We start from the raw sequence: 14730 nt of genomic DNA, 5'->3' as shown, positions 1-14730 counted from the left end.
CAACCTTAGAAATGCTACTATCAACATCTGCCTTTATTGCACACAGAAACCCTGTTCAACAATTATCCACGTGCATAGCCCCTCTACATGTCTGAGTGAGCCTATTTTTTTTTCCTTCGCAGTTCATGTAATTCATTCCATGTAATTAGTAACTGGATGCAGGAAGCTCGCTTCTGCTATTCCTCCCTCCACCATGGCTGCTCCCCACCTCTTTTGTCATTATTTCCCAATCTCATAAAGTGCCAAAATTGACCAGCAAACCACCAAATAAGGGTGGCATGAATTCTGGGGCTCTGATGCAAAAAAATCAAGCCAGAAGCTTTAAGATTCTGATGCGGTTAGATAAGATTTCAATTAACCTCCTAATTTCCAAAAATGGCTTTGGATAGGAACGACATGAAGCTTAAGAGAAGCAAAATCAGTATGCGTGTCTTCTTCTCTCATCAGAAATGGCACCAATAATGTACTAATGCTTGGAGACTATGGCTGTGCAGAGTTCTGGATTCAGTTCCAGAAAGGTGCTTTGGAGCATGTGGAGGCACGCATGTTAACACTTAACTACAACTTTTTAAAGCAGCTGTGTCTTTTCCCAGGATCATATAACAGCTGCAGAGCAGTTTGGAATGGAATCCAAAGCAAAGAACTTCACAGGCCCATTAAGAGACTTTCCCATAATTTCTCCCTGAATCGCCCGAGAGGTTAACTCTCCCCAACACATATGACTGAAATGGTATTTGGGACAGAACTATCCTCCCCATATTTGGAAGATCTTAAGTTCTAAAAGTGTCCTTTTATTTATTCATTGATGGTAGTGCTGACTTGTCTTCCAATTCATTTTATAAGAAACCATGCATACATTTTGCAGGGATATGCATGGAATAGGTGATAAATAGTAGGATCACTGAGCATGAAACTGAGCAAACTCAGGGAGGCAGTGAAGGACAGGAAGGCCTGGCGCAATATGGTTCATGGGGTCACAAAGAGTCGGACACGACTTAACGACTAAACAACAACAAAGTAGGATCACATTCTAATACTCTAGCCAAATAAAATATAATGTTGAGCTATGTTAGGCTAAGAGGTGCATGTGTTACCCAATTCAAGGATGAACAGCAAGGTGAAAAAGTTCATTCAGCTAACATGTGGCATTAGCCTTATCCACAGAAACTTACTGGGTGGCTGTCACAACTTTTTAGCCCAATCTTAGTCTGAGGGATATTATGTTGGGTAAGAATTGGAGGAGGAAATGCTATGGAATCACCTTGGAAAGACATAGTAGAACATCTGGAACTACAGCGCTTTCCAGGTGGAGGGGGTCAACATTAATACAATACTCTGCATAGCTATTTCATCTTCCCCTCTTTAGCTGATCTTTTTGTGGAAAGGAATGATGGGAAACATAAAAGGGATGCAAGCAGAAAATTCTGAAAAATTCACAGAAAAATCCAGTAAATGAGGTGGGAAGATCACACGCAAGCACAACACAAACCAAAATCCTCAAGTGGAAGGACCCCAAGTCTCTTTATTAAAAAAAAATGTTTTGCCCCATACAATTGAGTTGTATCAGCTTCATGTACTTAAAGATCATTCCAGACTAGAAATGGACAGACAACCTCTACCAAAGAATGCTACCAGGCTAGTCCTACTGTACTGTAATAAAGAATTTTGTTTATTACTCACCCACATAAGCCCCCATCTCGAAAGTTAGTAATTACATAGCTCATAGAGCAGAGTTTTCCCAGGGCAGAGGACCAGATGATTTTGCACACGTCTACATTCCTACTCAAGAGTTTATGCCATCCCTTCAAAACTTTAGAAATGACCAATAAGTCTCCCTCATGGTAGTCTCACATCTTCTATCACACTTGAAATGAGTCCATGTGAATTGTCTTTTTTCAACAGGAAGCTGATTTCAGAATATGACTAAGGTAGGATAAACATGTGCTCATTTTGAGCATTCACAATGTTCTGTCTTGTTCTTTAATACTCAGATTGCATCTTCTTCATGTTTCACTGAACAATCTCCTCAAGACATCCCAGCTTGAAGCCACTGCTTGCTCTCATTCCACTGAATGGAAGCATGCACATTTTTTAGATGCATTTCAGTAAACCAAGTTAATGAGGAACATGCAAGCAAGGGCCCTTATATTCTAAGAGAACTGTCCCAGAGAAATAAACTTGCAATTTTAAACATGAAAAAAATCATTTTGAGTAGAAAAACATGATTCAGGTAGATGACATGAGACAACTTATTTTGACCGACTGCCTTTTTATTGCATGTGTATGGTTGTGGAATACAAAAAACCAAAAGAATCAGCAATTGGATTGTACTCTTTAGTTTCAAGATTCCATTTTCAAGCTTGACCATTAAAAAAACATCCGTTTTATTGTTTGCTTGAAAAAGAGAAGTGTTTCCTATATCTGAGAAAGTCAATGATCATATTTTCCATACATAAAAAGGACATATCACTTAAAACCTCACTGTATTGTTTCTTGGTACTGTAAGAAGCTGACGGCCTGTTTTCACTCACTGAAAAAGCCTGTAACCCATCAAGGGTCTTTTCAGCAGGAAGAGAGAAGAAAGGCACCAATTGTGCAATGGACAGCAACTCACAATTATGTTCTATCTGAAATATTTACTCCAGCTTGGCATTCCATATTGCCTCACAGTGCACTAGTGTTAGCCCATCCCTTTATCTAAACTTTGCTAGAAGCAGAAGGTATATTACAAACTAACAACTGTAAATGGTGAAACAAAGAGCCTTGATTGGATGCAAGTGTTTTTTTATAAACCCAGAACCTCTACAAAACACCGCAGTATAGATTATTCACATCCATATCATCCTCCTGGGTATTATGGAAATAATACATCTACGCTTCTTATTCTACAACAGAAATCTGCCAGGAGAGATCATCGTCTTTTCCAAACACAGTGAACACCATATTTAAATACTGGTTCAGAAGTGCCAACATTCATTGATTTGGTCCCACTGATACAAAACTGAACAATGACCCCTACGTTAAATTGGGACACACAAAGGAGAGAAAGGCACGCAATCCATTATTACCTCCCTCTTCTACACAGAATAATTTCTGAAGATATTTGAATTTCAAACTTTCTTAATGCTCTAATACCAGCTGGACTGAGATAAAAGTCACCCATGTACATATTCCCCTAGGCCCTGCATGCCAAGCCTATGCTCCCTGAATTCCTAATACGAACACCAATCTAACAGGATTCTAATCCCTGGGACTTGGCAGCAACATTAGCCGTAGCACGCTCTGTCCTGTATGCTGCAGGCCACCCCTGGCATTATAGGTACTATGTGAGAGAAGTTTTAAGAAGGCAGTGGAGAAGGAGCCACTATCAAAAACTCAGTGCAGAAGAGGTAGAGAACAAGTACTGGTCCCGATACTAGGACTTATGTGGACTTTGTGCAGTGAGCAGCAGGGACAACGTAGTAAGATCAGAACAACAGGAAAAGCGTGAACATCGTAAATACCTACTTCCCAGGTGTTACTGTGTTGCTTCAGAATTTGAAGCACCAGGGTACACCATTTCTCAATTCTAGAGGAATCGTACTTCTATTCAAGAACTCCACCACTCTGGTCAGATCTTTATCTTTTGAGGTGGACTTTCCACGCTATTTGCTTATTCAGGGACTTAGCATTAATGGCTGAAATGGGGAAAATAACTGCTGAAAGCCACGTAATTGCCTTTAAAAAGATTATTTTCTAAAATGTGGCTAGCCAATATTGCGGGGGGGGGTGGGGGTATCTTTGATAACACACACATTGTACCATATGAATTCCTTGGTGCTTTCATAAGACATCAAGACTATATACAGTTGATTCCTTATCTTCCCCTAGGAGTCTTTAGACAAGATAGGAAGTCCCACTTTACAGGTAATCTTTGTGCAAGAAAGCAGGTAGGGTGTTTATTAATCCAGATTGACTTTGGAGAAATTATAGTTCCCAATGACAAGGAGGCAGAGGCTTAAACTCAGTCTTATGGCTTTTAGTTTTCCCCCCTTTTAAAACGCAGCGAGAACTCATGATGTCCAGAGATAAGAAAACTGTCTTTAGTTTTAGTTCAGTTTGTTCATGCATAGAATTCTTCTTGTTTATGTGGTTTTTGATAGCCTCCATTTGACTGCTTTGGCTCATCCAGTGAATAACTTCCTTCATCTTTTTTCTTCATTCTATATAGCATGAACCCAACTAGGAATCCAGCAAATAGTAAGCCTACAAGTCCACCAGCGATGACCCCTGTGGGAAAGGAAAGGAAGACATTTACATTTTCAAGCCAGAACTAAAGTAGAAAGAGAAGTTGTTCTAACCTCCAAGAGAGATTCTTGCTTCTTAAGTCTCAAAGGATATCATCAAGAAAATTGTATATATGGAATTCGACAGATGAAGCAATCTAAACAGCCATCTTTTTTTCCCCCATGCCCTCAAAAGCAGAAGCTGCTTATGGTAAAAGTATTTTCAGTTGACCTATGTCTTTTGTGCACATCTTTAGGATCCTTAAAAATAATCCTGGGGTCCCCAACCTAATATCTATGAACATTTCCTTCAGCAGCCACCAATTTCTCTGCCTCACATGACTTCTGGTTCATGGTTTGCCATGCTATTAGGGAAGCTGTAAATGTATTGTTATAAATAAGAATATTCATTTGTGGCATAGCACCCACAATAGTCTTTCACAATAGCAAGCATGCCAACCACCTAAAAAAATTGGAGAAACCTGACGTTATTAGGAGTGTGCAAAATGTTCTGATTTCAAAATACTTGACATATTTCTAGAAGTAATCTTAAATGAAGCTTCAAGACACTTCAGTGTGCAATGGAACAAAGTTAGTGGTATGAAGGAAACAGAGTTCTCTAAGGAAAAGTGCACTATAAATGGAACAACATAAAGAACTATGGATGGGTGGCAGAAAGAAATGATTGCTGGACCCCTCTTCATTGCAAAAAAAGAGAAAAAAAGGACACTCACATCATCAGTCCTATATTTTAATTGGCTCTACAAAGAACCTGGTTGCCTAAAGGTGTGTGCTTTCTTTTTGCACACACCTTTATCTGAGCCATTCAGCTACTTGATTCCAGGTTCTGGCCTTAAGATCCATGAACAAGACCAGCTGGCTCCAAGCATCTTTAATTCTGCAGTAATGCCCTCCAGTAACTGTCAGATTCTGCCACAAATAATGTTCATTACCGATGTTAATATAAAGCAATTAATATTACACAGAAAACAGCGTTGGCAGTTCAGCCATGAACGTAACCTGAGTTGAACATGCGTATGAAATTTATACAGAGGACTGGTGCATAACAAAATGTATATATATGACTTTTGATATCTATACATACTAGAGCTGTTTCAATTCCCAAAAAGGGTTTCAGGGCTCGCACATGTCTGCAACTCTTTAAAACAATGGTGTCTTCTCTCAGGGTCATGTGGAAGATTTGAGGGGGAGGGGGCAGCTGCATGACCTTGGGGAAAAACAGCTGCTTTAAAGAGTTGTAGATAGGTGGCATGTTTGTGTCTCTCTGCAGCCTCCAAAATATATTTTTGGAATTAAATCTGAAGTGCTGCACAGTCCTAATACACCCAAGAACATAGACATACCTCCTAGTACTTCTTTCCTGTCCATTAATCCTTGCGGGGCTCCTTCAGATTTTGCATCCTTTGCTTTTGTATTGATTGCTCTATTGTCTGCTTCAGGGTCCTTTACGTTTATTAGATTTTCATCAAGTTGTGGAAATATAAAGTCTCCCTGTATGGAAGAATGAGGCATAATTTATGTTATGTTTTAAAGCACCCACATTTTAATTACATCCATGCATTGTGTCACATGTTTCAAAGTCTATATCTGAAATAGTTAAATCATAATGCTTATCAGAAACTAAAACAAAAGTACTAGTAAAGGCATTCCAAAGTTTTGTACTCCAACATATTTATGTAAATAATTTATTTTATGCTTACCTGATCACCAGATCCATCTTCAGAAAAGATGTCTTTTTCAGGCAGAGGAGAGCTATCCATTAAGACAGTAGAAGACACTGTAGAGGGTGTGGTGATATTCAGATTTTTCTCACTCTCTGGCACAATGTCAACAGCAGGCATTTTGTCAATATTAGATATGCTATGAGTATCATGGTCATCAATTACTCTGACTGTGCTAGCAGCACGAGAAGTTGTAATTCTGACTGTGGAAATATGATGCATTATTGGGACTCTTGTTGTTAACACGGTAGGCTTTGTTGTTTCTCGCTCAATAAATGAGTCCACCTCTTTATCTCCAAAAACTACTGGTGCCTCCTTGGATACCAGATCAGTAACTGGAAACCCAGATATGTTTGTTGTAGACACAGGTGCTCCTGAATTATCTTCCACAGGGCTATCTATTACTTGAACCTTGGTTTGGGTATCTCTCAAGTTGGTAGACACTTCAGGCATCAGAGAGGTATTTGCGCTTTCTTGTACTGGAACATTCAAGGCAATCACAGGATGCTCTATCAAAGGACCTAACATCAAAATTAATTTTAGCAAGTATTCAAAAGTAATGTATAATACTACAGTAAAAGAAACCTTGGCCAAATAGATCAAGAGTCTGAAGAATTCCACCCCATATTTTTAATAGCCCCACTTGAGGTCATCATAATATTCCTTACCACTACCACAGAAACACCTCTCTTCTCCTGTAAGACAGATTACAAGTCTTTGCAATAGGAACATCTATTTGCTAAAAGGAGACCTGCTGGATAAAGCAACGCCTACCTAGCCCACCCTTCTATGTTACAATGGCCACCCAGATGCCTCCAGAAAGCTTACAAAAGGATATGAGGATGGTGGTCCTTTCCCACTATTCCTTCCTAGCAGCTCAGTTTTAAGGGATGCTGCCTTTGATTTATGGACTGTCAGCAATATAAGATAGACTAGACTAAGAAACCAATGCCTTGCAGGTCAAGATTACTTTTATTGTAACAGTTATAGTAGCAGAATCTTGCAACTCTGAATGTGCTTCCCCCCTTGCCTCATGTTATCTTTGTGTGAACTAGGGAGGGGCCTGTCTGAGAAGTTTTCTCTGTATCTTGGCCCAGGCTCAAGTCCTTCTTGTCTGACCATTGCCTTGGTAGAGCTCTTCTCCTGTCCTTTAAAGCAATTCCCTATGTCCTCTACAAAGACAGAGATGCATCACCTTTTCTGGACTGTGGGCAGTACCAGACTCAATTTGATTTCATTTAGCACTTACATTATAGTTAATATATTTTCTCTCCAACCTTCTATTTAATAACCTTCCATTCTATCACATTAAAAAACTGCAGCTAGATAGCATCTATGGGGATTTCTAGGAGTTTCATACTCTATTATGACTCAAGAGCAAATATGGCCCAGGGCCTCAGGTTGTACAACTCTGATTTATAAGGTTGTATACAACCATAGAGAAATTCAGCTACTGGTAGCCTTATCCTGTGTGAATTTATTTAGTCCCTTTTCAAATTTTCTGAACTGGTAGTCATCATTGCTCTAATGGCAGCAAATGTTAATTCCCTATGTTAACATTTAAGCAAGAGTTTTGTTTACAACCGAACACGCAGAGAACTAAGCATACCTGCACCAGAACCAGAAAATGAATCGTCATCATCTCCAGATGAATCCAGGTCTTCAGGAGGGAGACTGATGTCCATTGGTTGCTTCAGAATGGAAAATCAATATATATATATTTTAGAGCACATTCAGCTAATTGAACAGACAACATGACTAAATACTAATTAAATGCCTACATTCAGCTAATTGAACAGACTTGACTAAATACTAATTAAAAGCCTATCATTATGCTGGATAGAGTGCACTGGTAAAAGATTTTATATTGCCCCTCTCATCGTCTTTGCATGGAAACATAGCACATCTGTACTCCTTTCTGGCAAGAGCTGGGCTCTTCCCAAAAGAGGGCCTGTTGGGTTTATTGTGGATGCACATAATAGGGAATGTAAATGCTCGTACACAGTTAGATCGGAAAATAAGCCAACTGAACCACCATGTTGATTCCAACATTTTTTTTAAAAAAAATCAACCCTACTCCTGCCTCCAGCCATTCAAATTTCACTTTGCATGCTATAGGCTACAAAATGAAGGTTGCTCCATAGCCACAGTGAAGAATAACTAAAATTATTCTACTTGCAGAAACTCTATAGCAAAGACCTTTTTTGCATTTGGCTTTGGATGAGATATCTAATGCCAGAGTCAAAAGCGAGTGTAATCAGAGGCTAACATCAGAATGAAACAAAAAATGGCCATGCCTAGCTATTTGTGACAAACACTTATTTGTCACTCACAAAATTGAGCACCTCCAACTTGCATCCAAATTATTAAAATATGCCTAACTGTTCAGATATTATTTCAATCTGGCATTTTTTTGCTCAGTGAATTTCTAAAACTGCTAGAAACCTCTGTTGTGGATTATGTAATATAATTTGTTTTTCATACAAACCTCCTAACTATACCCTGCCCTTTCAACCTAGAATAGGGAAACCCAACAGACTCCATGTGGCAGCAAAATCCATTTTAGTAGTTAACAGCATTCTTTGATTAAAGATTTCTATAGTACCCACTCTTGGATTATAGTAAAAAAAAAAAAAAATGCATAGAAGCCAGGCATTTGTAGGATTCAGAACCATACATATATCTGTGTGTGGGTTTTCTGTGACAGTTCTCCTTTCATTCTCTGCATCCTGAGACTTTTTTATACATCAAAGAAGCCCAAGAGCAATCAATTTTCATGGGTTTATTTCTGGAGCAGGGACCCATGCGGTTAGCCCTTCTATATGATGATGGATCTTAAATTCTGATGAAGATGGGCTCCTTCAACACGATCCTGGGATAACTTACAAGAAGTAGTTCCTATACTGCTACCATTAAATATCATCCAAAACTTTGCCAAAATTTGTCCTATTTCCTCAAGTAATTGTGTGGTGAAATTCTTTAACAGCATTAGATCAATTGAAGATGAAACATAAAGCCATGGAGCCTTAAAAGCTATACAGTCCAGTTCTTCCACACTGGAACAGCTTCATTACAATAACATTCTCAGAAAATGGCCAACCAATCTCTTAAAATCCCTACCGAAGTCTACCACTTTATAATATAGATTATGAGAAGAAAATGTTAGGAAGAATGAAAACCCCTTTCAGAAACACAGCCAACAGTGGAGGATATTCTAGGAGTTTAGCAACAACTTGAGGGCCACAAGTTTCCAACATCTAATCTAAAGAGCCACTTGAAGCTTTTTAACATTACGTTCCTACAAATAAAGGATGAAGTAAAACATACCCAATATCTTTGCTAAATAATGGTCTTTTTCCTCATACTGAGAATATTAGGCCTAATCCCCACCATATCTTTGTCCTCATGTATTTCATACCAAAAGTATTTTATACCCCCAGACCTTGCTGAAGTAGCCAGTGACTAAGAACTGCTTTGCACAAATCACTCAAGGTAACTGCCACAGGGCAGCAAGACAACTTTAGATAGCTACTGTGCAGTGGTAACTGTCTATTCCCTTTGGGCCTCCCTGTATAATGTTCTTCAGAGGAACACATGCACAGAGCTATCTTATCTATATTGTTTGATTGTATATTTCCACTCTGGTTTTAGTTATGTCAGCATGTCACTTAAATAGTTTTTCCACTTGTAAAGGAACAGCAAGATAAATAATTTCTTTCCTCCACAGAGAAATCAAGTTAGCCATTAATAATTTAGTTACTTGCCATTAAAAGAGAAAAATTGGAGATGGAATGAAATGCAAGTATTCCTAGTAGCATGTTTGTGCTTACTGGACAAAGCCATTTCCACCTGCATGGAAGTGGTAATATTTTATATTGGTGTATTACAGAAAAAGCTTAATTCCATTGAAAAAGCCAGCATGGACTAGTGGTTAAGGTACCAGGCTAGAAACCAGGAGACTGGGGGTTCTGTGCCTGCCTTAGGCATGAAAGCTGGCTGGGTGAATTTGGCCAGTCACTCTCTCTCAGCCCAACTCACCTCACAGCATTGTTGTTGTGGGAAAAATAGGAGGAGGAAGAAGTATATGTTTGCCACCTTGAGTTATTAATAAAAAAAAATGAATAAAGGCAGGATAAAAAATTAAATTAAATTTTAAAAAAGGATCTCTGCAACCTGCCATTTCCTAGTGAGCAGTACAAATGTGTGTCAGTACAGATGCCCAGGACTCAACTTTACAGTGAAAGTCCATGTTAATTTTGTTCAAAATATTAATAATCTGCCCACTATTCCAACTAAAGAGTAAGATAAAATAAGTAAAAATAAATGAGACAATAACAATCATAGTAACACTGATAGAGAGGCATATAAGGGACTGGTAAAGCCATGGTTGGGCTATGGATGCCAAGACCTGAATGCAAGATTGAAAGCTTCACCTTTGGCACCGAAGGCAGATCATATTGGCACTAGCCTGGCTTCTAGGGAAAGGGAATTCAAAGCAAGTCTATATAACATACCTCTCTCAACTACAGGATGCTGGAGAATTAAGAGGCAACAGCTTGGCTGCAACATCTCTACCAGTGGTTTTATTCTATAGCAGACTTTCCCCACCTGATGTGGTCACTAGATCAGGTTTACATATTTTAAACAAAGCCAGTAAATTAATTTTTAGGCAACTCATCATGCATGCACATGAAAATTTTCTTCTATCAGAGAAAAAAAACCCCTGTAGAATGAACCTTTTGTTGTTGTCATCGTAAAAAAAAACAGATGTGAATGAATTATTTGGAGTGCCACCAATCCCAGCAGAAAGGGTACAAGAAACCATTCTACATTTGAATGACCCCCCTATCCGAATTAAAAGAAAGAAGCAAACACTATTTGATTTTAATTGTACTATCCACACAATGTGAAGTCTATTCGGAATCCTTTCTTGTACAAGCTTGTCCTACACAGGTGTGCAGTTACTTAAAAGTAGCACCCACCTTAAGTAGGGAAAACAGCTGGAGGGGAGACCTCTGGTAGAGAACGTAAGCTTACCATGTTCTCATGAGTAGCCAGACGTGCTTGTAACTTTGTTTCTCCAAGCAATTTGAATGTAGATACGTCTTAAAAGGCAACACTATAGTTTCTAAAAGAGCAGGTCCTAAATTTCTGTAATCTGACAAATTATTTTCCAGTCCTTGGCTCTTAAAGGCTGGATTTTGTGTGCAAGGCATTTCAGTCTCAGTTATTCACACAAATTAGCTATTACCGTACTCCTAAATGGGCACAATGTAGTCCACAGTGAATAAAAAAAGGTGATGCTTAACATATTTTCATTTAGATCAGATTAAAAAAAAATATGTACCATCCTTTTCCTAAATAACTGGATGTTAAACAGCCAAGTAATGATCAAATAATTCATCAAATTTCAAAACTGAGCATTTATACTATCCACCAAACCTGACTGAAATGAACAGATTTAATTTGCCCAATAACCCTTCGACCTTACTTCAATACACCAGAAATAGTTTATTTTTGTTTGCTTTTGTGTTTTTGTGTGGAGCGTTCAAGGTCAAAGCAGAATAAGGTAGAAAGAAGCAACTGTGAGAATGACAAATAGATTTCAAAATGTAAGTTTCCCATATTTAACCTCAAACTCTCATGGCGTTATAAGATAAATTGATGTGAGGCCTAGTTGTAAGAAACACTCCATGAAGATGTTAGCTTAGCTTCATTTGTTCTGTTAAATCAATTAGGTCCCATCTTTACAGAAAAACTCACAAAGGTTCTAGAGAAGCAGCAAAAAAAGAAAAAACCCCAAAAAGGACAAGTGACTCCAGCGCCTTCCTTCTCATGCTCCATGTCAAAGGAGGTGGGAAAGACATAGTAGAATTCTATTCTTCTTCCTTTCCAGTTCATAATTATTTATGTGGGAAAGGCAGCTTCCCTGGAATATCTGAAAGAAATATAACAGGCTGCTATTTCGCCAACTGCGTTAAACAGCGTAAACCAAAAGGCACAGTTATCTGATCTATCTTCAATTTTTCAGGCAGGAAACCAGCTGCTCGATAAATATGTGGGGCCATTCATTCCACCAAAGACTACGGCAGAGAAGAAACCAAAATGTCTGAACTGCTCCATTTTAGGAAGTGAATGATACATCTCAAGAGGAATGGCACACCTATAGTTGGCAGAGACAGCCAGTACTCAATTCAGAGCTTGCCCTGCCGTGTAAGATGGCGAAGGAGGAACCGGCAAAGGAAGGAACCAGTGCCTGAGAGGTGCAGCAAGACTAAGCTTTCGCCTCTGGGGGAGGGGGAGGGGTGGGAAGGTCGGGGCTTTGCTTCAGGTTGCAAGGTGGTTTGGGCTGGCACAGATTCCATTATTGCAAGAGAAGAATATGTTCTGCTCAGTTCAAGTACAGACCTGTCGCCTGGCAGCAGCTATTGTAGGAAGTAAGAAGAAGGAGGTCAGTTTTTTCTGAGCTCCAGTTAAAATAGCTGGATATACATCATCCACTCCTATCTGCTCATTTTAGTTCCATTTAATTGTGAAATCCAAAGGAAGAAAAGAACATTTAAAATCGTGCAAAGTTTTATTACTTCAGCTCAATGAGGCTGGAAGTTTTGCTTTCTAATTACTTGAATGCAAAATCTTAATGAGCTGCACTAACACTTCATTCAACTACTGTCAGTTGTATTTCAAACAATCTTCCCAACTGATTAGTTAAAAAAATCCCACAGTTCTCTAATTGGATTATACATACAGTCAAGCAGTGGCTTGCCTACAAGTAAATAGGCATGAACTCTTGCCTGTTGGGTTTCTAAACAGAATGTCTAAACCAGGATAGCAATGTGCTGTCTGTGGGCCTCAGTATGCCCACAGACACCTCCCTTGGCAATTGCCAGGCTCCCTGCCCCATCTGACTTTCAAAATATTCTTTCAATTAAAACAAAATCCTATGGGAAACTCCCATGCTGCTAATTCCTCTAGCACTGTCATAATTTCCAAGAACTGCTCTGGCTCCAAGAAGCATGCTTCAAAAATCAAAATGCTGGGCGACCACACCATGCTTTGTTTGGGAAATTGTCTACCTGCCCCACCTCCCCACACACAAGACAAATACTGCATTGAGTAGGAAGCCACGTGGTAAGTGGGTGTTTTGAGACTGGCTACATTAACTGTGTTAATTTACAAATCGCACATTCTTAAATTAGCTGCCTGTCCCCTTGCCCACCCCCAGCAGCTATTTTTTGAGCGTGCGCATGGCATGCTCTTATAATTCCAAATGTCTCTATGTCAGAGGGTGAGGTGCCACACTCCACTCACCCAAAAGGTTTACCTATCCTTAGTCTAGATATACTGTAATCCCTATCAGTGATACAGATAACATTTTAAATAGTTAATGGACAAGCATTTGAGAGGAACATCTTTGGGTGAATGGCCAAGGCAGCACTGCCAAGTCTTGTAGAAGAAGTCAGAGTTGAATGCACCTGGAAAAACAGCAAGTATATTTAGCATCTGGCTTTCTATCCAAGCTTTTCAATATCAGATGTGTTCCTTTTTAGACTACCACCCTCCTTGTGGCAACTCTCCTGTTCTGTTTCCGACATCCAAATCTTTTGGCATGTGTCTGATCAGACAGGAAGCTGTCCTTGGAAGTGAGATGCAAGGTAGAATTTCCATGTTGACTCATTGTGTGAGGTAGGACTCCCTCTTTCAGACATATCAAGGCAAGGCTGGATCCTTGATAGGAGAATGTCTGCTTATAGATGGGTGATATAATTAAGATGGATTATTTTGATCAGACAACACCTACATATTGTGGTCAAGGCCTTACCATGACTTTAAACATTTTTAGTTATTTCCTACATGAAGGCTCAACCCTACTGATTAGCCAGGAGCAATGGAAAATCCTGAATCTCCAAGAAAGGAACTCTGCCTTAGAAAAGGAAAATACATTTTAAAAGAAAATTGACCAGCTGTCATAGGTTGTTAAAAATATGATTTGATGCACACTGTTAAGGCACCATGAATGACAAACGTATAGGTTACTTGTATAATAATGTGTACAATAATACTGAGTAGTGCTGAGTTAACAAGTGAGGCTGTATCAATACAGCATAAAAACTAGAAAATGTGAGGTGAAATGCAAGCTTTTTCTTCCATGTATGATGAAGCCAATAGCTGTTCTGAATCTTATACAGTCATCATTCCACAAGGCAGATGGCTAGATGGCCCACAGAAATATGTCTAAGGGCTGCTGAGTTCACAGATACTAAGCAAGTATTAGGTTATCTCACATCTAAAAGCCAGCTGAGTACATGACAAGCAATTGCAATGGTGCCATTGGTCCTCATTTCCCAAGCCCTACCAAACTGTTCCAAAATATTTTTGCTATTTCATTAACAAATCTGGTCCAGGAGAAACCTCTTCTTGAGCTGTCTGCTTCTCAGAAAGGTTGTAGTAAGACGGAAGAATCAAGGAGATAATGTTCTAAGAAGAACAGTTATCCCTCACATCAAATCAAAGATGGTGTTTTAGAGATGCCACAGAGAACTTACTATAATAACTTCACCAGTTTCAAGGGTTTAGTCCACAAAGTCTCAGGCTGAATGGCCATATGCACATGTCCTTCATCTTTGAAGACTTCTTACCTTCTCTTAAACACAAGCTGTAGCCTATTTGATAACACAGCAGATGTTGTCTCACCTGAAGTACAAATTAAGCTGAACTGCAAG

At 39.1% G+C, this 14730-nt stretch overlaps 1 protein-coding gene across 1 annotated transcript in view; it reads right to left on the bottom strand.

Annotated features, from left to right (window-relative positions):
- Window positions 1-1503: 1503 nt before the first annotated feature.
- The window catches only part of SDC1 (syndecan 1), a 28407-nt gene continuing 15180 nt past the window's right edge, over window positions 1504-14730 (bottom strand). The window contains exons 2-5 of the mRNA XM_007423759.4: window positions 7617-7698; window positions 5987-6528; window positions 5630-5777; window positions 1504-4269 (exon numbers count right to left, since the gene is read on the bottom strand). Coding sequence (XP_007423821.1) covers window positions 4103-4269; window positions 5630-5777; window positions 5987-6528; window positions 7617-7698 — 939 coding nt within the window. The 3' untranslated portion in view covers window positions 1504-4102. The remainder of the gene's footprint in view (window positions 4270-5629; window positions 5778-5986; window positions 6529-7616; window positions 7699-14730) is intronic.

Source organism: Python bivittatus, unplaced genomic scaffold (assembly GCF_059951505.1).
Source record: "Python bivittatus isolate LINGU-HERP-01145 unplaced genomic scaffold, Pbiv_v1 ctg000020_np1212, whole genome shotgun sequence".
Lineage (NCBI taxonomy): Eukaryota > Metazoa > Chordata > Lepidosauria > Squamata > Pythonidae > Python > Python bivittatus.
Note: the sequence above shows the minus strand (reverse complement) of the source record. Positions and strands in the feature narration are given on the sequence as shown.